The sequence below is a fragment of the Erpetoichthys calabaricus genome, chromosome 12, assembly GCF_900747795.2.
Source record: "Erpetoichthys calabaricus chromosome 12, fErpCal1.3, whole genome shotgun sequence".
NCBI lineage: Eukaryota > Metazoa > Chordata > Cladistia > Polypteriformes > Polypteridae > Erpetoichthys > Erpetoichthys calabaricus.
The window spans coordinates 24094283-24120088 of NC_041405.2; the positions used below are offsets into that span (position 1 = coordinate 24094283).

Here is a 25806-nt window from a genome sequence, read left to right on the forward strand (position 1 = left end):
GAGGTCCGTGGTGAGTCTGGTTTTTCAAAGAAATAGTGTGGTTTAGTTCAGGTGTATGATTGCCTGGTGGAGCCGCCCCAGGGCTGCTGAAAAGGGAATTGGCTTGCTGACATTCACATGCAGAAAAACTCTGTCCAGTTTCCTCATTATCACCCTGGGGTGCGTAATTAAGCACTTGCATCCGCCAATATTTTAAAATAGAAGTATAGTAAGGAGGTTAGGAGCACGCACTGATACAGCACATTGCCGCATCCACCATATGACCAACCAACTCTGGATCCCAGATTGGGACGCAAGTGTAGCCATGCAATGGGTGACACCTCAGCACCACACAAGTTCAGATGGAACAGAACCAATGTGAGGTTTTTTATGGTGGCCGGAGTGCCAATTCTCCCACCAATCCCCAGGTTTTTTCCTGCAGGTTTGAGGGCCTACATGCAGGGCTGGATGCACATTAATGTCATACCCAGGACGGAGTAATTGCAGGTTAATGGCCTTGCTCAAGGGCCCAATGAAGTAGAGTCACTTTTGGTGTTTACGGGATTTGAACCAGGCAACCTTCCGATTACCCGTGCAAATCCCTAGCCTCAGAGCCACCACTCCCCAGTAGTGAAGAAGACTGGAGGATAAAGTAAGGGAACCTCAGGGAAATATCAGGAGAGCAAGTAGGCATGAATGAGTTTGGGGAGGCAGGGCGGTCAGGCCTCTGTGAGGGAGCGAAGGCATTGGCACTCCGAGGGGTGTCCCTACTGAGCTTTTGTGTAAGAGCGGGGACTTGGATTGATCCTCCCGAGATACAGGTTGGGCGATACAGTGTATGGGATAATGAAGGGCTGGCTCGGCTGAAGCTGAAGTGGGCAGGAAGGATGGGAGTCGATTGATGTTGAGCAGACCCACCAGGGTGTGCGGGAGAGACAGAGAAAGAGAGATGAGAGGAGTTTCTTATCAGATGCCTAAAAGTATTTCACTTTCGGATTTTAACGCATTTATTGTTCAATTCTTAATTGCAGATGAGCACTTACTTTTAGTTGGATTATTTAATCTTATTTATTACTTTCTGCACTGCACCTTATTAGTCTGACTTTGTTTTAAGAAGCTTTCACCATGCACTTTGACTATTCAAAACTGGCTGTTGTCTCATCTCAGTTACAAACTATTAGAGGGTCATGTGGGTGGTTTAATGACCGGTATGCCATCCAAACATTTACCCCTGGCAGGCGTCATACCAGAACTTTCCAATATGTGTGCAGACTTCCCCAACATAAACATTAACTTACCCAACTAATAATGTTTGCCTCATATTTGAAAAGGACTAGTGAAACATGCAAGTTCACACACCATTCACATCACAAAACGTCAATTAGTTTTTGGGATTCTGGTGCCTGGTCTATCTCAATTGGCATCAGATCTTTAATATCATTAGCATCTGACAAAAGACAGCATTATAGACTTCAACATTCAGTAAAGTGAGTAACTCACAACCACCCATTGCTCAGGAAAATCCACTGGTGATGAATTACCTAAATTGAAATGGCAATACCTGAAGTTTAGAATTGATTGGAGGTGGAAAAGGGCAAGCCACGATAACATGGAAAAACATACACAACTCAAACTAGATAGATAGATAGATAGATAGATAGATAGATAGATAGATAGATAGATAAATAGATAGATAGATAGATAGATAGATAGATAGATAGATAGATAGATAGATAGATAGATAGATAGATAGATAGATAGATAGATAGATAGATACTTTATTAATTTAACGCTAAGTACCCCACAGTCAGGGGCTTCTGCAAGGCCAGCAAACTATTGAATTATCATTTGTCACATACCTGCCTGTTGTTTCTGCACCAGGATTTTGTGCCTCTTTGAAACAGGAGCAGACATAGGCCTTCTTGGTGGCTTTTTCAAATTTAGGGTGGTCCTTCTCAGTTGTTGGGGGAAATCAAGATGCAGCATAATATCAATGATGCATTCCTGATACTGATCTCTTTTTCTGTGGCTACCTTTAAGTGATACAAAAAAAGTCTGCTAGATTTTTTGCACCTCCTTGTTGGTATGTGGTGCATGGTCTTGAGTGGGAAAAGCATGAACTACAAGTGCAAGCCTGCAATAAAAAAAAAATAACAACAGATGGTCCTCGTTTTAATATGAGTGATGACCCTTGTGACCTGTACAGGGTGCCACTGATCACCCAAATCCTCAAACACACCAACATCAACATAAGTCCATCCAACCATCCATTTTCCAACCCGCTGAATCCGAACACAGGGTCACGGGGGTCTGCTGGAGCCAATCCCAGCCAACACAGGGCACAAGGCAGGAACCAATCCCGGGCAGGGTGACAACCCACCGCAGGACACACACAAACACACTCACACACCAAGCACACACTAGGGCCAATTTAGAATCGCCAATCCACCTAACCTGCATGTCTTTGGACTGTGGGAGGAAACCGGAGCGCCCGGAGGAAACCCACGCAGACACGGGGAGAACATGCAAACTCCACGCAGGGAGGACCCGGGAAGCGAACCCAGGTCCCCAGATCTCCCAACTGCGAGGCAGCAGCGCTACCCACTGCGTCACCGTGCCGCTGTCAACATAAGTCTTGGGTTCATTTTTACAATACCTTTTACAAAAATTTTTCTTATCGTAATAGAATCACCCAAGTACAATTCCCTCTCTCTCTTCTTCTTCTCCTTCTACTCCTTCAGGTGAGCTTTGTCCTCCCGACTCCCTAATTCCCTCTGGCAAGGTGTTGGAGTCGTTTTATGTGTGACCCGAGAGTACTTCTGCTCTTACAGCACTACTTGTTGGAAGCTCTTCCGGGTCAGGCGGAAGTTCCTTAAAGTAGCGATGATCAGTCCCTGAAGCTCCCCCTGGTGGCACCCATGGAACTTAGCAATTTCTAGCCTTCATGCAAGTACTATAGCCCAGGGAGACTGCCATCTTTTATATTGGGCAAGCAAATAATCCAGGTGAGTGGTCTCCCCCTGTCCTTCTGTAAAACTGGCTTTCCAGGCATGCAAGGAACTTTGACCCATCTTGACTAGAACATCAGACCATACCTGGTGTCCATGATGCCCTGAAGTCAAGTTCAGGCTACACATGTGCACACACACCTGAAGGTACAGGGAACTCTGCAGGGCTAATCAGCCCAGACATTCAGACTTGCAGCACCCAGCAGGAAGACAATTTCACATTCTAAAAGAAGAATATTTTTCAAGATAAGCAATTACATTGAGCATTTCATAGAAATTTGAAAAAAATGCATAAAAAGACAAAGCTGATGGTTGTTATTAACATTTTAATAGTAAGCGAAATTACTGAGGGGAGCGTATTACTTATTTTGAACGCATCGGGTGTGGCTGAGCACCGCAGGAACACCACTGATATCAGTAGATTTCAACTTAGCATGAATGTTTATGTGTGGAAGAGGACTTTTAATTCACAAACAACAAGCTTAAAGCTACCAGCATGTGTCATTTTATGCCCTTTTAAATTAATGGCATAGTTTTGTTATTTGAATTTCCATACATTTTAAAATTTCATTTCATTTAAGGGTGGCTATTTAGGCTCTGGTCCTATATAACATTATAATAGGATTTACTGGAGTTGGAAGTTGGATGAACAGGATAATTTCATGATTTGGATGATCTATCTATCTATCTATCTATCTATCTATCTATCTATCTATCTATCTATCTATCTATCTATCTATCTATCTATCTATCTATCTATCTATCTATCTATCTATCTATCTATCTATCTATCTATCTATCTATCTATCTATCTATCTATCTATCTATCTATCTAAGATGATGGATTCAGCCCTTCTCAGACATCTGGTGGAGTAGCTGGTATACATAGTAGCTGTGGAAGGTCGACCCCAATGATTTTAGAACAATCAGGCGCCCAATTTCCTTTGGAGGAGTCTGTGATTCTGGCAAGTCATGCTACCCAATTGCACTGTGATGCATCTGGATACTTACAATAGTGCATTGGTAGAAGTTCACCAATATTTTGGTTCCCATCACAAAGCTCTTTACTATTCTCAGAAAAAAGAGTCTTTCCTGAGTTTTTTTGAGGATGTAAGTGGTTATGACAGACCACCAAAGGCAATCAGTGATCTGGACAACCTGAAACATGAAGCTGCTAACTGTCTGGACAGTGGAGCCTGATGTGGAGTGGAGCGTGACTGCCCTTATTCTTGCTGAAGTCAGTGGCTCCCTTTGTTTTCTTAACATTCAGGGAGAGGTTGTTGTTATGGAACCATACAGTCAGGTTTTTCATTTTCGTGTTGTAGGCAGACTCATCGCCATTGTTCACAAAACCAATCAAGGTGGAGTCGTCTGTGAACTTCATGCTGCTGTTTCCCTCATGATTTGCTGCACAGTCATAGGTGAATAAACTGTATAGCAGTGTAAAGACCTTGTGGAACATTAGTGTTGGTGAACAGCATGGAGGAGATCTTGTTACCAATTCACACTGACTGGGGCCTATTTGTTGGGAAGTCATAGCACCAAGCCATATATGGAGCAGTTCAGACCAAGGTCTCTAAGCTTCAACACCAGTAATAGTTTTTACTTGAGAGTGGCTTCTGTCTGATTGTTGGACTGCTGCTGAGATGATCGTCCTTCTAGAAGAGTCTTAGTAGAGGACTGTGTCAAAATGACCATCAGGTTCTTGGTCCCATCTCTGATCAAGTCAGTCAGTCAGTCAGTCAGTCAGTCAGTCAGTCAGTCAGTCAGTCTGTCAGTCAGTCAGTCAGTCAGTCAGTCAGTCAGTCAGTCAGTCAGTCAGTCAGTCAGTCTGTCTGTCAGTCTGTCTGTCTGTCTGTCTGTCTGTCTATCTATCTATCTATCTATCTATCTATCTATCTATCTATCTATCTATCTATCTATCTATCTATCTATCTATCTATCTATCTATCTATCTATCATTGTATACAATGTCCACTTATGTATTACTTCATATTTAGGTTTTATCAGCTTATTTTTATCTACTTTTTATCTGTCTTTTTTTACTTATTTAAAGACACACATGTGTCTCAAGATTTCTATGAGATCGACAAGGTCAGGTCAAGTCAGGTTGAGGAGCATGCACAACAAAACAGCTCGGGATTCTGGTTGGCAAAGAGGCAGATATGCTGCCCATCTCAGCCTCCGGAAATGACCCTCTATCTGCCACAGCCAGGTGTTATGTGGGCATCCCCTTGGCTTAGTCCAGCCATTCGAGTCCTCAAAAATGAAGACCCTGCAAGCCGGTTCACCCTTGGGGAATTGCGGCACATGGCCGTAGTGCTGTAACTGATGCTTCCTTCACAATGGAGGTAATGTGCCTCATTCGGGACTCCGTGAGCAACCCCTCATTCGACACAAAGTCAAATCAATGGTACCCAGGGATTCTCTGTAGAGACACAGTACCAAAGGAGTCCTGTCTTCATCTCAGGTTACTGGATAGCATCCATGCCTCACAACCATATAGCAAGAATACACAAGGACCAGGAGATACCAGGCAGAGATTTTCAAGAAGTTCCCATTCTCCCTCTGCCTATCTTCTGAACCTCCCTTCTCTTGCCAAATGTGCCAAAACTGAACAGTGCTTCTCCATTCTTGCTCCAAAGCCATGGAACGGACTCCCATTATCTATTCAAACTGCACCCAATTTACTTGTGTATAGACATCTTTTGAAAACACACATTTTCATTGAATATTTTGGACTTGCTTTTCTTCCATCCTACAGAATAGCTGGTGTGCTAACAAAGAGTTTAGGATGCTGATGTTTGTCTTTTGGTCTTAGTCTAGTTGTAGGTATAATTATGTAGCAGTTACTCCATGTAATCACTTTTATATATTCTGATGCTTGCAATTTCATTCTTGCTTGCAGAATAACTTGCTTTGTAAGTTGCCTTGGATAAAGCTATCTGCTAAATCAATAAATAATTAATAAACACAGCCATAATTATACTGTACTTAGGACAAGCAGAGAGTCAGAGCCAGGAGATCATAAATGAAAAGCAACCAAAAACAAGAAGACAAAATCAGAATCGAATGAGGGAGCCAAAGAGATACTTGGAGCCAAAAACAAAAGTTAACACCAAGGTCTACTTGGAAATAAAGCTAATTACGCTAGAGATATCAATATGTTGTTTACTCAAGGAGGGATAACGTAAGCTGAACCTGCCGCCATTTTTATATTTTACCATTTTGATCTCAGTCATGAGACGCTTCTAAACATGAAGAATAATAAGAAAGAACTAAAAAAGAACTTTGTTTAAACGTCATCCAAATTAAAGAGAAGCAGATATAATGACTTGGGGACCTAAGGCAAAAACAGCAGTGGGCCCCTCAATAAATCTCATGCTTATTAACATAAAGCAGGGGTGGACAATCTTTTCTACAAGTGTGACAAATTGTTAATAATGACTCATGCAGTATGTCTGGGTGTGTCTATGAGCCCTGGCCAACTAGCATATGTGTTAATCTCAAACAATAATTTTAAACATAGTTTTAATTATAAAAGCTTTTTTAAGCTATTAAGGGCAATGGTAAAACACTTAAAAATAATTTCATGCTGCTGTTCTGGTCATGAACGTGAAGCTGCTTCCGTTGGCACAAATGGTTACTATCAAACGAAATGTTGGTTTTTGTGATCATTTATTACAAAGATGGGTATCTGTTAGTACATTTCTATACCTGCTTTTAAGTAATTTCATTTGTTAAGTGACCTGCACACAATTGAAATCGATGCCTCGTAATGATGGCATGCTAGTATGAAAAAAAACAACCAAATCCTAAGCAATGTGCAGTCTGTAGAAATCAGGAGAAGAAACTTTGGTAAACTTATTTTGAATTTGCTCCTTTGCCCAGGAGTTACTTTCAGCTGCAAAACGTTTGGCATGTTGTCCACATTAACAGCAAAAGGAGCTCGAAAAAAAATTGAAAAAACTCATCTTGCAGCCCAAGATGTCCTGAGATCAAAAATTCAAATTCACGATGAGGGATGGCAATCTGAGTTGCATGTCTGGCAAGTGCAGGAATAATCCATTTCTATAGATCAGCTTCTAACCCGCACACATTTACATTTGTGCTCAGTTATGTACAGAGTTACAGTGACACTCGAAAGTTCCGATTTCAGGGTGCTGCAACCGATTAAATCCGACTTTGATAAAATCACCCTGCACAAAATAATACTCTTTAAAAATGAGCATGCAAGACAATGGCAAGCAACCCAGATAAAAACATTGATATTTATCCATGTGCAGACTTCCTATGGTAAACGCTTGGTTTCTTTGGATTACACTGCTTGGCAACTTATTACGCTTACCCCAGCAAACTGCAGCAACATTTTGTTAATAACACACCCCTCTCAAACGTACACAGTTTTTAATATCTGGAAATATCTATTTAATATCTTCGCATTCTACGAACAATTACACTCCAAATTGAACTTTCTAGCAACACATTTCTTTCACTACCTCCAAATTAGAAACTTTGTTAAACAGAACCTGCCCAAATTTCCTCACCTCACTCCTAAATATCTATCTATCTACCTCTATGCCGGAAAAATATTGATCAGTCTTGAGGACTCAGACAGCATCTCTGTAATATGTAAAAACATTTTTCAGTCCCTCCCTTTCAAAGATCCCAGAGTACAATGGGAAAAGGATCTCTTATTCAATATTTCAAAAAAGGAGTGGAAGGCAGCGATGCACAGAATTCACTCGAGCTCCATATGCACAAAGCATTCAATTTTTCAACTTAAAATCATCTATCGAGTGCATCTGTCTTGTTTAAAATTGTCCAAAATGTTTCCAGGGCAAGATTCAACCTGTAAACGTTGCGATCAAGCTCCAGCATCATTGGCCACGTGTTTAACATCATCTTGGACCAAAATCTTTGAATGCCTTTCAGACAGCCATGGGGTCACAATCCCTCCTAATCCACTAACAACTGTGTTTGGTTGACTTCCAGATGGGCTTAAAGTGGAGAAGGACAAACAAACTGTGATTGTCTTCACTACACTATTGGCACACAGACTTACCTTGCTCAACTGGAAGAATCCTAACTCACCTCTTTTAAGTCAATGGGTAACCGATGTTAGATATTATCTAAAATTGGAAAAAATCAAATTCTCACTTAGAGAATTTGTACAAAACTTTTTCAAAACCTGGCAGGATCTATTCAGTAACATTTTTGAATAAGCATTTAAACTGAGGAAATGGATTCTCTCTCTATTCATTTATTAATGTATCTGTTTACTTATTTTTACTAGTTTAGAGTTTTACTCTGTTGGCCTATCTCTCTTTCTCATGGGTGAGGTTTGATTTGTTTCAAACCTAGTTTTGTTAAACTTGACTCGCTTCCATGAAACGTTATTTCATTTTAATAAAATCAATAAAATGCTTAAAAAAAAGAACACATCATGAGGTACGGAATATTAGGATATGTCTACATGGCAGCTGGCAGGCTGTTTGCACCTGCACCATAGGTCATCCTTTGCCCACCACTAAATGTAGGCGGCCGTGCTTTCAATATTACCCTCAGAAGTGGATGACGTGGTGATGGTGGGTGTTTGACACACTGACTGTGGCAGCGCAGTGGTTATTGCATTTGTTGCAACATCTTGTAAAGGTCCTCTAAATATATATATATATATATATATATATATATAGATAGATAGATAGATAGATAGATAGATAGATAGATAGATAGATAGATAGATAGATAGATAGATAGATAGATAGATAGATAGATAGATAGATAGATAGATAGATAGATAGATAGATAGATAGATAGATATGTACAGTGTAACCTCGGTTTGCGAGCATAATTTATTGCTCTCAGTCCAAAGTACTCGTATATCAAAGTGAATTTCCCCATAAGAAATAATGGAAACTCAGATGATTTGATCTACAACCCAAAACTATTCATACAAAAATGATTAATACAAAATATAAAGTAAAAATACATAAAACAAAGTAACTTGCACTTTACCTTTGAAAAGAATCATGGCTGGTGTGAGTGAGTTTCTAAACTCTTGTGGGATTCCACCCGACAGGACGACATGCGGAAGAGCGTCCCAAAGCAATCGCAGTCTCCCAGCGCTGTAGCAGTTCTCCGTAAAAGCGAATCTGAAAAGATCACGGACATGCTATAAGCACCTGCCATCAATGAGTGATACAAGGAACAAGGAACATTATAAATGTGCAGGGCCCTGCCTGACTGCTGTGTCTTTGTGTATAAATAACCACGCTGTTTCAAGCTGAATAAAGCTTGTGTTGCTAAAGTACTGAGACTCAGCTTCGTGTTTTAGGGTGCAAGACGGGGACTCGCACGTCACAGCACACACGCGCGCGCGAGCACACACACGCACGAGCGCGCACGCGCGCACAGTCACAATGCTAATGCTGTAGTAAACACTATACGCTCATACGGATGTTGACTATTTGAGTGAGGCACGCTGACTCAGACGGAGAATAGGAGACAATTGCCCACAATCCCGCAGTGAGAGAGAGAGAGAAGAACCATCAGCTCAGTTGTGATCACATGACGCTCAGCAGACAAACTACTCGTACTGCAAGACCTCGCTCGTTTATCAAGTGAAAATTTATTAAAAATATTTGCTCGTCTTGCAAAACACTCGTAAACCAAGTTACTCGCAAACCGAGGTTCCACTGTATATATATATATATATCTAGTATCAAGCTGCATGTTATTTGAAAAGGAGAGAGAGTGGTTAGGAGCATGCGCTAATTACAGCTCGTTGCCACACCAACCACATGGTTAACCACCCGGATTGAGATCCCAGTGCAACCATGCAACAGGTGACACTTCAGCACCACACTGAATAGTGTGAGGTTTTTTATGGTGGCTGGAGGGCCAGATACAGATTAATGTCATACACAGGATGGAGCAATTGCAGGTTAAGGGGCTTGCTCAGGAGTCCAGGAATAGAGTCACTTATGGTGTTCATAGGATTCAAACTGGCAACCTTTTGATTACCTCAGAGCCACCACTCCGCCCCCTCAGAGCTACCACTCTGCCCTTCTGGGCCACAACTCCCCGCCCCCCCCCCCCCCCCCGAGCCACCACTCCGCCACCTTATAGCTACCACTCTGCCCTTCTGGGCCACAACTAACCCCGAGCCACCACTCCGCCCCCTCTGAGCCACCACTCCGCCCCCTCAGGGCCACCACTTACTTATTTAAATTACTTTTGGGAACTTTGTACCTTTTTTTTTTGGCTTTCTTCCTTGTTTTAATTTTTCTGCTCCACTTGTGTAACTTTGTTCCATTTTCTAGTCATTACCTTGTTTTTTTGTAGAACATACTGGTACGTCATTGACCCTGCTACACTTACAAGCCTCTGTTCTTAGCCATGTTGTACGTTTACTCTTTCAGGCTTCCCTTCCAACTGTGCAGTACTGTGGCCTTAACATGGATAGTCCATTGTAGTCTGGTCTGAACGAGGGGAGCCCCAAATTGACAGAAGGCCATAGAAAATAACAGCCATAACCGCAAGTTTAATAAAGTATTTTTAATATTACAGAAAGAAAAAGTACATAAATGCATTTCTATCATGGGGTCCTGAGCTACTTTGGGGCCCTAGGCATTTGCTGACTTTTGCCTAATGGTTAAGTTCACCCCTGAAATTACAGAGAGTAAGTCCTGATGATGAAAAACCTAAAAACAATTAAAATACAAAAACATGTTACTTATCACATTACTAACCTCTTGCTGCTTATGTTTGTCATTCCATCTGTACGTCTTCTTTTGTCTGGTGATGGCGTTAAGACCATCGCAATTTGGTAGCAAATGCTTTTATGTGATCAATGTCTATCTGTTGGATTAAGCAGGTTAAATAACAGAAGGATGGGTAAATAATGTGAATAGTCAGTGCTCCTTTCATTTGATGGGTGCTTCCAAAATAAGCACAGAATGGGATGGGGACTCACATCAAAAGTCTAAATCATCTCCTACTTCCATCCACGGAGAAGCTGAAAGTGTGCAGGCTATTAAATCCCACTGACTAACCACTCCTAGGTCCAGCCATTAATGTCAGCTGGGCAATAACAATACCAGTTAGAGGTTGGGAGCCTGCGTTGATTAAAGCACATTGCCGCACCCACCACACACCAAACCATCCGGATTGGGACCCGAGTGCAGCCGTACAACGGGTGACACCCCAGCACCACATTGTAAACTGTGAGGTTTTTCTTTACGGGGTGGCTGTAGTGCCAATCCTGCCACCAACCACTAGGTTTTCCCCTGCAGGTTGGAGGGCCTGCATGTAGGGCTGGATGCACATTAACATCATACTCAGGATGGAGCAATTGCAGGTTAAGGGCCTTGCTCAGGGGCTCAACAGAGTAGAGTCACTTCTTGCATTTTACGGAATTCGAACCATGCAAATCCCTAGCCTCAGAGTCACCACCCCGCCAATGCCAGTTAGATGACCCAAAATACAGGGGGTCAGGGGAAGAATCCCTGAGATTGACGTTACAAATTATAGAGAGTCAAAAAGGGAAAAGAGAAAGATAAACACTCACAAGCACACTCATATGGAGAACACGTGTTTTGATCCATCACAGGGCGCACCCACCCACACACCCACACTCCCTCAGACAGTGCCAGTTTAGAGTTGCTAAGAAAACCTGACCTGCTTGTCTTTGGTTTATGGGAGGAAAACCAAAGCAGAACAAACAGACACCACAGAGACAGGGATCAGGTCTGGAATTCAAACCCAGTGGTCAGTGCACTGACCACTGCAGCAATCACCTCATGTTTACTGTTCAATACTGTTTTTGTAAAATGGTGACCATTCAGCTTGTGCTCCCTGACAGAGTGCTGGTGCCGTCAAGGTTGGTTGAGACATTTTAAACTCTCACCTACCAGATTTATTTCTGCAAGCCAATATATACAATGGATTTTTTTTTTGTTTTTAGATATTCCCTTTAGGTATCTTAGAAGGGCAGGGTGTGGTAGGCGGGGCTCCTTAAAAAATGAAGGGTGGTGGTGATGAGATGTCGCTACTGATAAGCGCCACTGTGATGATTTGTGCTTTCACGGTTTCCTTCTCCAGGAAATGCAAACATTTTGCTTCTTTTTGCTAACAAATGAACAAAGAATTGCAGAAGGAAACAATGAATTGCCTTTTGGCATTTTCTGAAATCTAAGATCAGTGAGACGAAGGGGACCTGTCATTCCAGTTAGGTGACATTAACTAGTTCAGGGCTTGTGAAATCTAAACATTTGAGCACGAAACAGCAAGACCGTAAAGAATGACCTGACAAAGGAGTACCAGCACTGACCAGCCACTTTCTTCACATGGGGTGATGACATTTATTTGAAGCAATGCCAACACAATCTAACTGGATTTTAATATATGCTCTTTTATGTATAAATCAGACATGACTTGTAGTGTCTGTGAAGAGATTAAATGCTCTCCCTATGCCCGTGTCAGTTTTCCCCAGGACTTCAGTCTAACTTCCTAATTCCAAAAACAGGCACGTTTGGTTACTTAGGGACTCTGATCTGGCCAAGTATGAGCCAAGGATTACCTGAGCATTGATTAGTCTTGGACTGTAAGATGTGCTCCTGGGAAAGGTTTCAACTGCACTGGGTTCCAAAGTGAATTATTTTTCATTTCATTTTCTGAAACCACTTTTCCTTGCGAGGGCTGCTGTGGTAGCAGGCCAAACAGGTTAGCGTTAACTTCCCTGTCCAGTTCTTCCTGGGGAATTTCCAGACATTTGCAAGCCAGCCGAGAGATATAATCCTTCCAGCATGTCCTGAGCCTGCCGCAGGGTCAATGCACAGTGGGCTGTGCCTGTAACAGCCCAAGGGGGAGATGGCCAAGGGGTATCCTTACGACGTGCCCAAACTGACTCTTCTCGATCTGGACTCTATTCTAAGGCTTCCCCCAGTCACTGAGCTTCTTACTCTATCATGGAGTGTCAGCCCAGCCACCCTGCAAAGAAACCTTGTACTCACAATCTCCTTCTTTCAGTCATTACCTACAGCTTATGTCTATAAATGAGGGCAAGAAGGTATATCAGCTGGTAAACCAAGAGTTATGTTCTTAGACTCAGCTCCCGCTTTACCACTAGAGACCAGTGCAGCGCCTGCAGGACAGCTACAACCACTCCAATCCACTTGTTGATCTTACGCTTCCTTTGATCGTCACATAGTGTTGTGATGTGAGATTTTGCATATACAGCGCATCCGGAAAGTATTCACAGCGCATCACTTTTTCCACATTTTGTTATGTTACAGCCTTATTCCAAAATGGATTAAATTCATTTTTTTCCTCAGAATTCTACACACAACACCCATAATGACAACGTGAAAAAAGTTTACTTGAGGTTTTTGCAAATTTATTAAAAATAAAAAAAACTGAGAAATCCCATGTACATAAGCATTCACAGCCTTTGCTCAATACTTAGTCGATGCACCTTTGGCAGCAATTACAGCCTCAAGTCTTTTTGAATATGATGCCACAAGCTTGGCACACCTATCCTTGGCCAGTTTCGCCCATTCCTCTTTGCAGCACCTCTCAAGCTCCATGAGGTTGGATGGGAAGCGTCGGTGCACATTCATTTTAAGATCTCTCCAGAGATGTTCAATCGGATTCAAGTCTAGGCTCTGGCTGGGCCACTCAAGGACATTCACAGAGTTGTCCTGAAGCCACTCCTTTGATATCTTGGCTGTGTGCTTAGGGTCGTTGTCCTGCTGAAAGATGAACCGAGGTCAAGAGCGCTCTGAAGAAGGTTTTCATCCAGGATGTCTCTGTACATTGCTGCAGTCATCTTTCTCCTTATCCTGACTAGTCTTCCAGTCTCTGCCACTGAAAAACATCCCCACAGCATGATGCTGCCACCACCATGCTTCACTGTAGGGAATGGTATTGGCCTGGTGATGAGCGGTGCCAGGTTTCCTCCAAACGTGACACCTGGCATTCACACCAAAGAGTTCAATCTTTGTCTCATCAGACCAGAGAATTTTCTTTCTCATGGTCTGAGAGTCCTTCAGGTACCTTTTGGCAAACTCCAGGCAGGCTGCCATGTGCTTTTACTAAGGAGTGGCCTCCATCTGGCCACTCTACCATACAGGCCTGATTAGTGGATTACTGCAGAGATGGTTGTCGTTCTGGAAGGTTCTCCTCTCTCCACAGAGGACCTCTGGAGCTCTGACAGAGTGACCATTGGTTTCTTGGTCACCTCCCTGACTAAGGTCCTTCTCCCCTGATCACTCAGTTTAGATGGCCGGCCAGCTCTAGGAAGAGTCCTGGTGGTTTTGAACTTCTCCCACTTACGGATGATGGAGGCCACTGTGTTCATTGGGACCTTCAAAGCAGCAGAAATGTTTTCTGTAACCTTCCCCAGATTTGTGCCTCGTGACAATCCTGTCTCAGAGGTCAACAGACAATTCCTTTGACTTCATGCTTGGTTTGTGCTCTGACATGAACTGTCCACTGTGGGACCTTATATAGACAGGTGTGTGCCTTTCCAAATCATGTCCAATCAACTGAATTTACCACAGGTGGACTCCAATGAAGCTGCAGAAACATCTCAAGGATGATCAGGGGAAACAGGATGCACCTGAGCTCAATTATGAGCTTCATGGCAAAGGCTGTGAATACTTTCCGGATGCACTGTAACTTGATAAATATTTTGTATGTCATTATTTGTAATTTAGTCAAAACAATGTAATTTAGTGTTACTTTGGTGAGAGGCATTCGTGTTTGCCCCCCTTTGAATTTTACGACAGAGTTGGGGGAAGGAGGTGCTTGACATGGGTGTTTCTCTGCTTGAGTCTTTCAAGAAAGGAAGCCAGGTTGCCTAACTGGCAAACTTTAGCTCAACAAATGATTTTGGGGGATGGCAGGTATTAAGATGTTCTATTTCTCCATTGGTCTGAGGTATGCTTGTTTGGAATTGGCTTGTCTCAGAGGCCTTTAAGTACTATGATTCCCTATTGGCTGTAGGGGTTGGACAGAGAATCTATAAATCTGCTTGTTCAACCACATTCTCTCTCTCTTACTAACATCTGAAAGAAGCATCTCTTACTAACCTCTGATGATGAAGACAACACAATGGAAACCACAGCTTGGCAGCCATATTGGAACAGGCATACGGCCTGTTCTGAAGAAAGCTGAGCACCAATGATGCCTTAACTAGAGACATTTTAAATAACTACAAGTCTGTGTGCCACCTGAAACTACACATCACCATTTAATCAGGTTGTATGGTTGCCAATATTCATATGTACTTTGCATATTGTTATTATTTATGATTATTATAAATAATACATTGTTTTATGTGTAACTTAACTCCTGCTTGTCTTTTTACTACACCTAATTGCCTGAGGTTATAGATATAGAAGGGAAGGTGGGGATAAGTTATATACTATAATACCTTAAAAACAGTGGTAAATCTGTGAGATTAGGCATTTTGACAAAGGCTACTTATTAATAATATAATAGGGGAAAGTAGAGCAACATATATTACTCTACCAAGACAAAACACTTGTCAACAAGAACCCGAAATGCTAATACTCCCCCTCTAGGGGCAGTTGTTCCCTCGCACCCGGAGAGAGCAATCCACTCTTTCCCAAGAGAGAATCATGACCTCAGACTTGGAAGTGCTGATCCTTATCCAAGTCACTTCACACTCAGCTGAAAATTATTTGAGTGCGATCCAAAGATCGCAGTCAGTTGAGGCAAAGAGGACAACATCACCTGCTACCTCTAGCGTCTCCACACTCACATACTTGGCTGGACCTTAATATCTTATCCATGAAAGCCAGAAATGGATTCATTAATCTGTGCTAATATATCGTGGAGCACCAGATGGGCACCGCCACCCCAACCCGACACAGACTAGTGTGGAACACAAGTTCTAGTCACACACTGTTTTTTTTATTTTTCTTTTTACCCCGTGGGAATCGCCTTCCCCTGTTTCCCACAAGTCTAGCACAGTCACCAAGTGCAAAACAACACAATTTCTTCCTTTTCTCTTTCTCCTTTCTTCTACACTCCTCCTGGAAAGCTTCGTCCACCTACTCCCGACTCTGGCTCCTGGAGTAGTGGCTGCTGGCTCCTTTTATGAGGCACCCGAAAGTGCTCCAGGTGCTTGGTGTTCTGCTTCCGACAGCACTTCTGGGTGTGGCGGAAGAACTGCCCATGAGGGCTCAGCAGCAGCTGCAGCACCCTCTGGTGGTGTGCACAGATCTCAACAGGGCTGTATCCAACTCCAACTCCTATGGAGTCCTGCTGGAGTCTGAGGCACAGCTGCAACCCAGGGAGACTGCCACCTAGCACCCCGGGGGAGGTAATGCTCTGGATATGCTCTCTCCCCTGGTCCTTCCACCATGGAAAGTTTAAGATTTGATGCTAAGCTTTCCATAAGTTCAGTTCCACCAAAGCCTTTATATGCCAGGCATTGCATGTTTGCAGCTGGCCACTGGACTGTTAGCATAGTGCAAATGTCTAAAATGATATGGATCATGCTGTGATTCCAGGACAAATCACTTGCTGTAGTTGTCAGGATTTACACTGTGGATGGGTGGAGTGTAGTAGCAGTGCTTCACACAAAGTGTGAAGTCGGCAGAGTAAGAAAGTACTCACCTGATATCACCAGGAAGCACTCCACATACAGTGCTTAAAGGAAGTCCCTGTGTGCATGAGTACACATGATCTCCTATTGAGCTGCTTCTGGGGGTCTTTGTAGTACAAACATCCTGGATTTGAGGCCAGGCACCAGCAGTTACCACAGTGCACATGTCCGAAATGGGAAGGATTGTGGTGTGTTCTGTGCCAAAACAAAAATAGACCCCTGTGATAGTTAAGTCTACCATTTAAAGTGATATGAAGATTCATCCATCCACTTTCAGCACAGACATTCCAGCATAGAGGAGAGGGGAACGGGAGTCTAACCCCACATACATTGGGTTTCCAGTTTAATAGTCTTTGCCAGTAAGGAATGTAATAAATTCTGGTGGACTTTTGTTGTTCCTGGAAGTGCATTCAAGGACAGTCATTTGTATTCAACCAATCAACTGTAAAGTTAGGCACTGATTCATGCAACAGGTAGAGTATGAACATCACATATTTACATAATGTTCTAAAAACTCCTTACCTTAGAAATTTAAATGAGAGCAGACATTTTTTTTTTATATACCAAGCACATTTTAATGAAAAAAAGGTTTTTTGGTTCTTCTTCCAGCAAGAATGTTGAGTGTCTCCTACAACAAAACACTTGGTGTAGTTGGCAGGATTTACACAGTGGAAGGGTGGAGTGTAGTTTCAGTGTTGCATGTAAAGGGCGGGTAGAGTAAGAGAGTGCTCAGCTGATATCACCAGGAAGCACTCCACATGCAGTGCTTACAGGATGTCCCGGTGTGCATGAGTGTACGTGAACTCCTATTGCTTACCGTGTAGAAAAGTGGGCTGCTTTTACTCCACTACTGTATCTGTGACCAGCCCTAGTATATTACTAGGATTAGCATGAGCAATGAGAATGCTGGAATGCTTTATGATGTGACTTTGGCAGCCATGATGTGAACTAGACTCTGTAGAGTGGGTAATCCTTTGCATGTGTGGAGTGTTTAAACCCATCTGGGTACATATGCCCTTGCTGTAAATGTATAAGGAACAACAGATATTATAGTTTGCTGCTCAGAATTCTGCTATCTGGTGATCTCTTGCTATTCCTACAGCACAATTTCATAATGTACATCTTCCAGCTATAACAGTTGTGCATGAAAACCTGCATTAATTAATCAGCACATGCTGGAGCCTGCCACCTTGTCCTATATGTAGGGTGTCACTCTTTGTTATTGCCAAGTTTTTAGGTATTTGTCATGCAGCTGCCTCAGATACCCTGTGTACACCTTATTTTGCCTGAAGAATAATAAACTGCAAATTACCAGCTATTCCTAGTAATATATATTTGCTTAATTTTAATGTATATGCATATATTTGTTTTTACTGTATTTCATTGTAACTCTTTACAGTGTTAAGGCAGAGAAGTCATAAGTTGTTTTGCAGGTAATGCTAGCAAACACACATCAACTGACTAGGCTCCCCCCTGCTGTTTTACGTTGTCCCTTATGTCAGTTTATGTTTACCGCAGGAATGGGTGAAGCTAATCCATTCAACGCGTCTATTCAGATCCACTCTACAGCCCCAAAAGCCTAATGCTAACATAAACACAAACTAGTTTGACGTCTTTACATTTCACATGTTCCCTATAGAACCTCATGCATGCTGTCAGTCCTGGGAAACTGGTGTCATCCCCGCCTCTTCCTCATCGTTTGATGCCTTAAGAGCATTTATCCTGGCTTTGTGTCAGAAGACTGCTTACCTGACATTTACTTGGTCAATCCAGTACTTGTCACAGTGAGTAATACATAAATAAAGGCCTGCCGTCAAGCCATTCAGTTCACAGCAAGGGAGCAGTTCACTGTATGGTGTGGAGGGTGTCATTATCTAAATTCAAAAATAAAAATGGTCCGATCACAGTGGAGCCATGGCAGCAGTTTTCTACAGATGGGCCTTCTAACTGCTCTGTTTTTCACATCCTTGAGAGATGTAAAGATTACTGCTCTGTTTCATATAGCAGCATCACAAGAATATTTAGCAAGGCCCTTCTGAGGACAAAATCAACATTTAACATCAGAATTAAATGTGATTGTTCTGTCTCTTCTAGGTGGTGGCCATAGTAATGGATGAATTTACAGACATTCACATCTTGAAGGACCTTGTGGATGCCAGTTATAAAAGAAAAGTGCCAGTCTACATCCTCCTTGACATAGAACATGTCTCATCTTTCATCCAGACATGTCGGCAACTTGAGTTGGGCGAAATACATCTGAGAGTAAGTCCTCCTGTCGGGATGTGGGGTATGAGGTGTAAGAGCGGGCCTTGTTAAGTTCAAGCTGGGCATGTTCCTGGGGCATCCAGCACTGAGATATTGCCATCTTATCCATGTGTTTTGTTTGCTGTTGCTCATAAATAAAGGCCATGACCTTTCTAACTCTCCCAACAGAGTCCCGAAAGCTAGTGTTAGTTAACAATCCTCTGAAATCAGCCACCTTTTAGATAAAAGCTCATGGGAGTAATGTGTTGTCATTCCTTTAAAGATTCTGTAGCAGGAATGTGAAATTATGAATTGATGAGGGGTGGCACTGGTGGCATGATACATGTTAATCAGACACACAAGAATTTCTCTGTACAGAATTTCTCGTAAATGAACTTAAGTTAAACTCAAGCCATAGCCACATAGCTCCAAGAACCCTGGGTTAATTCCTATCCTGGCCACTTTCCATATGGAATTTCTGGAGTATTATGCTTTTCTGGCAAATTTCAAAAATACATGCAGGTTAATGTGACTGGGAACTCTAAATTATTATAACTGAGGGACTTTAAACCACAAAGTTTCTGTTTTGTCATCCTGAGCTAATCACTTACAATGTGGTGAAAAAGTAAATACACTCCATGGAAACTATTGACCTTTTCAACATATCTGAACAACCAAACAGTAGATCTGCAAACAGGTCCCACAGATAAAGGAGATGTATGTGAATAAAAACACAAGGAAATTGTAACTTTAACAATGATTAACAAGAATATGAATAGATATAATGGTTTGCAGGGGAAGAAGTAAGCCCACCCTTGGCCTCAGAAGATGGTATTGCCCCACTTAGCAGAAATGACTTCTTGTATGATCCATTCAGTGCTCCATTCAGTGCACCCTCATCCTAGTTAGGGTGCCAGTCCATCCATATATATATATTACACTGGAAATGACATCAGTGGTGGAAAAGACGTCAGTCTTATGGTAAGCAGAGGGAGGAAAACAGAAGGTGGTGATTACACAACACCAAGCTATGGAATGGCGGAGAATTACCATCACTGGAGCTCTTACACTGTCCCCTATGTGCATGCGCGTAACAATGTGTATATATATTGTGGACCACCCAGGCTGGCACTGCCAGCTGAATTCAACACAGACAAGCATGGGACACAAGTTCAAAGCACACACGTTTTAATTTTTCTCTTTTTCCTTGTGGCAAATGCCTTCCCCATTTCCCACAGGCACAACACAGTCCAAAGCACAGCACAAACACAATACTTTGTTTTCTGTTTCTCTTTCTCTTCTCCTTTCCACCACTCCAGTCAAGCTTCATCCTCCTCCGCCCGACTCTGGCTCTCCAAGTAATGGCTGCTGGCTCCTTTTATAAGGCACCCGGAAGTGCTCCAGGTGCTTGACTACTCATTTCCCATAAGGGCTCAGCAGCTCCTGCTGCAGCACCCCCTGGCGGCGCCTGCGGATCCCAACAGGGCTGAACCAAACTCCAACTCCTATGAAGCCCTGCGGGAGTCTGAGGCACTAGTGCAACTCAGGGGGGTTGCCATCTAGCATCCCAGGGGAGGTAACGCTCTGGCCATGCTTGCCTCCCCGGTCCTCCCAGCAAAGCCCCCGGCCGCACGCTACAATATATATGAATAAGCGCCCGACCTGGCGCAGATTCACACTGAGGCACGTGTAAATGGAACAGAAATCTTTTATTTTTCTTCACCTGTGGGGCACGTCGTCCCCATGAACCCTACAGGCAATACACAGTCCCAAGCACTTAAACACAGCCCAAACACTCTTCCCCTGTGGGGCACATCTTCCTTGTGAACCCCACAGGTATAACACAGTTCCAAAGCACCTTACTATCAACACAGCAATCCTTCCGCTGGCACCACCACTCCTCTCAGGCAACCTCGTCCTCTTCCTCCTGATTCTGGCTCATTAGTGGTGGATGCTGGGCCTTTTATAGCCCACCCGGAAGTGCTCCAGGTGCTTAATCACCTGTGGCTAATTGCACCTCCGGGCGGGGCTGTAGAGATGTCCAGGTGGGCTCCGGAATCCATGCAGCACCTCCTGGCGGACATCCCAGATCCCCACAGGGTTGTGGAGAAATCCATCTCCCAGGAAACCCTGCGGGAAACTGAGGCACCATCGTCAGCCAGGGAGGCTGCCACCAAGCGTCCCAGGGGAGGTAGTGAGGAGCCCATGGCTGCTCCCCCGGACCATATACAGCATGGGACCCAGCCGTCCATTACATTGCCCCTCTTCCAGATGAGTCTCGTGGGACTCAGTGGCCCGTCCCGTGAGGGCTGGTCTTCTCCATAATGTGGAGTCGGTGTCCTCAGCACTACGGCTCTGCCCTGTGGAAACAAAAGCAAATGGTCTGGGGGTGTTGCCCCGACGTCCCTGCCACTTGGATGTCCTCACAGGACAACACCACCAGATGTGGCCAGAGCGGCCGCAGTTGTAGCACACTCGGCTCCCTTCGGCTCGACCCTTGCAGGAGTGGAAGCAAGCAGGAAACTCCTGCCCCTTCACCCGCTCAGTTGAGGGCTCCAAACGTCCCAGGTGAAGGTACTGAGGAGTCTTTGGTGGCTCCCCCTGAACATGAGCAGAAGGGGTGTCCCGGCTGTCCACTACAATATATACATATATATAGTGGTAGACCACCTGGGCCATTACCCAGCCTGGACGTCTTGATCATGGACCTGGGGAGAGAGCTTATTCTGGACACTATCTACCCTGGACTGCTAGAGGGCAGCCCCCTGGCTTGCAGCTATCTAGTAGCACTTCCGCCACACCTGGAAATGCAGCCGGAAGAAGCTCATCACACACCTGGAATCCTTCCGGATGTCCTATGAAAGGAACCAGCCACCACTACTTGGAGAGCCAGAGTTGCAAAGAGGTGGATGAAGCTTGCCAGAAGAGGAGTGGAGGTAGAGAAAGAAGAAGGAAATGCTATTGTATTGGACTGTGCATTTGCTATGTGTACTGTGCTGTGGGGAGCAGGGAAAAAGCGTTTCCTGACGTGAATAAACGTGTGCTGTGTGGCAAACTTGTGTCTCTGCCTGCCTGTGTTGAGTTAGGGCAGCTGTATGTGCCCCAGGGTTCCAAATATATATATATATATATATATATATATATATATATATATATATATATATATATATATATATATATGGAGTGTACATGCACTTTCCACATACAAAACAAACAGGTGAAGAATTGGAGTCTCGGCTACAGGACTATTGGGTAGCATTGGGTAGCATCACTAAACACTGAGCTACCATATATACTTATTGTAGGATCATCTTCTTATATAATTCACTACCGTGGCTGTTCATTTGTCTGTCCAGGATTTTAAATCACCTGTAGCTCGCAAACCGTTTCACCAATTGACTTGAAATTTGGTACACATATAGTACATTACGTCTATTATCCGCTTTCTGGGTGATGATTTGTATTACTCTTTTTATTTTTATTGTATTTTATTGTTGAATCAACTCTCGGCACCACGCAGCAGGGCAGCCGTGTGGTGCATGCGTATGGGCGCCGTTCTCATTCCCCACCACCTTCGCTAATCATTCTTGAGGCAGATTGGCACTTAAGTGAAAAATTTAAGAAAACGTACTAAGTGATTGCAACACAAAAACTAACTTAATCAGTTTTAACGCGAAAAGATGCCAATGAAAAAAGAGAAGCAGCGGGCCGCTAGGGTGGAGTAAGAAGAGCTGCTCAGGAAGCAGCAAGCGCATCAACCTCTGAGCAAACAAATGCTAAACAAAGACGGAGAAAGAGTATGAAAACTAGAAGTCAAGTGTATTCACTGCACGTTATCGTGCAGTACGCCGTTACTGGTATTCGATAATTGTGAATTATTTTTGGCACCAGACTTTATTTGACTTTATTCTTCAAGGCTTTATATTTTGGGAATGTGATGTTAAAATCCAGGATGATACTCACTCAGTTTGTCTCTTTGGATGACAGCCTTCAAAGGAATTGCACTGCAAAAAAAAAAAAAATGAAATACTGTATAAGCAAGTGAAAAGTCATTACATCTTGGTTTCCTTGCCATAAGATTTATTGACTTTTCAAAAAATTTGTATCTAAAATTTTTTAGCTTATTTTAAGAAATTCCATTTTGCTCAACTCATAGTCAGATTTATTTTTCCTAAATTAAAGTAACACAACTCCTGCTTAATTTTTTTTCTAGCTTTTGCAAATGCATTTTTTGTTTTTTCACCATGTGGACCCCCCCTTGAGATTCTACCTTTCCATCCACCCAGTTCCAAACATGCTTAATCAAAATATAGTGCCTTAGTAGACTTGAACTTAAACTAGCAGCTATGGGTGCAACATAGAAATCATCATTAGATTTCATGCTGCACAACCAAACTAACTCACACATGGCCAGTTTAGTTGCCAGTAAAAATAAACTTGCACATTTTTGAAGTGTAGTTTTTTTGAAATAAAAACAGGGAAAAACAAAATCTCCACAGGCATTGCAGAGATATAAGCGCAGTCTCCCAGAGGCAATATTGCTGCTGCCTCCCCTTGTGTATACCATCTTAAAAAAAAAAAAAACATAATGACTGCACAGCCAACTCCATTCTAGAATTATTATTCTACCACATTCTTTACTAGTTCAGATCGTGATGCTTTTTTTTTTTTTAATTTTGGTCCCACTGTGTGAGCTGAGTGAGAAATCAGCTTCACCTTTTGAAAACTGGGTGAATCACTGCTCTTCTGCATCACTTGATTTCGGCTCCATGGCTTCCTGAGCAGAATAATCATGCAACCGGTTTGGGTACCATTAACCTCATTCAAATGCCAGAGTGTGCTTTTTTATAGAGCAGTGTGTGTCTTTCTTTACTGACTAAATGAAGCAAGCCATGCTGCCCTCTTTTTATTATTATTATTATTATTACTACCATCACAACTAAGTATTCAGTTCCGGGTATTGGGATTATCATAATCTAACAAAAAAATAACATTCTGATACCCACAAAATGCAATTTAAAGTGGCATAATAATAATAATAATTATTATTATTATTAGTATTATTATTTATTAACAACAACAACAACAACAACAATAATAATAATAATAATAATAATTATTATTATTATTATTATTATTATTAATTAACATTTCTTTACTTGATCCTTGTAACGTTAAGCTGTTATGACAGATCACATAATAGTTTAATCTTTTTTTTTACCGCTGCAAATTAAACAAGCTGCTTTAATTAATGAGGTACTAAGCTGAGTGGCAATTTGAATCCTTGCCCACTTAACACTTCTCTTTCCACATGTAGTTCTCAGTCCTGCTGGTCTCTGCTGTTCCTAAATTTGGATTTCACTTACAGGTGTCTGAACATGAGAATGTTCTTTACTAATAGATAGGCATGCCCAAGTACAAAGCTTATGAGAATAAAAGAACTACTCTTTATTATAAATTTTAATTTAATTTGTAGGTGTTCACATTGTGTATGAATTTGTTTACATTTCAGTCAAAAGAAATTGGCTGAAAAGTTCACAGCTGCACATTTCCTTGTGAATTTCCCCTTGGAATTAATAAAGTATCATCTATCTATCTATCTATCTATCTAGTTTTAATGATTCATTTTTGCCCTTTCTGACATTTTTCACATAATTCTATCTAGTTTATCCTACCTACTAAAATCTATCTATCTATCTATCTATCTATCTATCTATCTATCTATCTATCTATCTATCTATCTATCTATCTATCTATCTATCTATTTCCTTGTTCATGCTTGCTCGCTATGGAGTTTTCCTATAGCAGTATGACCACTGGCTCACAGAATTTTGTTCTAAATATATGTTGAACTCACAGCCTGATTCATACCTATGCATATGCAAAGATGCGCATTAGCACATGTATTTTCCATGTGTTTTTTGTGAATTGATTGTGTTTTAAACATGCATTAATGCACGTATGTTTATGTGTTTTCATGCTCTAATTCCACATATTTCGGCCTGTCATTTTCTGTTTGAATAAAGTTCTACGGGTGGCACGGTGGCGCAGTGGGAGTGGGAGTGTCTCACAGTTAGGAGACCCAGGTTCGCTTCCCAGGTCCTCCCTGCATGGAGTTTGCATGTTCTCCCCATGTTTGCGTGGGTTTCCTCCGGGTACTCTGGCTTCCTCCCAAAGTCCAAAGACATGCAGGTTATGTGCATTGGCGATTCTAAATTGTCCTTAGTGTGTGCTTGGTGTGTGGGTGTGTGTGTATGTGTGTGTGGCGCCCTGCCCAGGGTTTGTTTCCTGCCTTGCACCCTGTGTTGGCTGGGATTGGCTCCGGCAGACCCCTGTGACCCTGTAGTTAGGATATAGCAGGTTGGATAATGGATGGATGGATGGATAAAGTTCTATAAAGATAAAAGAAAAAAAAATCACTGGAATCATTTCCTTTCACATGCAGAAACTCTGATGAGATGTATGTTCATTTAGTATGATGGCCACTTTGCCAATTATTACAGCCATCCTAGAGATATTTTGGAAAGAAAAAGACACTACTGTGCACATTCCCTCATGGCTCTTGGAGTGTGCATGTGCTCAGCGTCATCTGTACAAAACAGGAACGAACTCACAGAATTTTTATTTTTGTGTATATTTTGAACTCATGGCCTGATACATGCATATGCAGAGACTTGTGTTTTCAATGTATTTTTTGTGGTTTGATGTGCATTTAGAACATGCATGACTGGATATGAGGGAGACGATATTGGGCACATTCCCTCAAGGCATTTGGTGTGTGCATGTGCTCGGCAGCTTCTGTACGAAACAGGAAAGGCCAATTCGTAGGGAATGGCAAGCAAAGAATATTATGACTGATACTGTACTATTTCCTGCATTATTGAACATGTCGTTTGTGTTTTATTTTGTTTTGTTATAGATTATTGCTATTATTTC

The 25806-nt window shown here is 42.4% G+C and overlaps 1 protein-coding gene across 1 annotated transcript in view; it reads left to right on the top strand.

Annotated features, from left to right (window-relative positions):
• Positions 1-25806, top strand: part of fam83fa (family with sequence similarity 83 member Fa) — a 63425-nt gene that overhangs the window by 21964 nt on the left and 15655 nt on the right. Inside the window, exon 2 of the mRNA XM_028815236.2 lies at positions 18721-18888. Within this exon, the coding sequence (XP_028671069.1) occupies positions 18721-18888 (168 nt within the window). The remainder of the gene's footprint in view (positions 1-18720; positions 18889-25806) is intronic.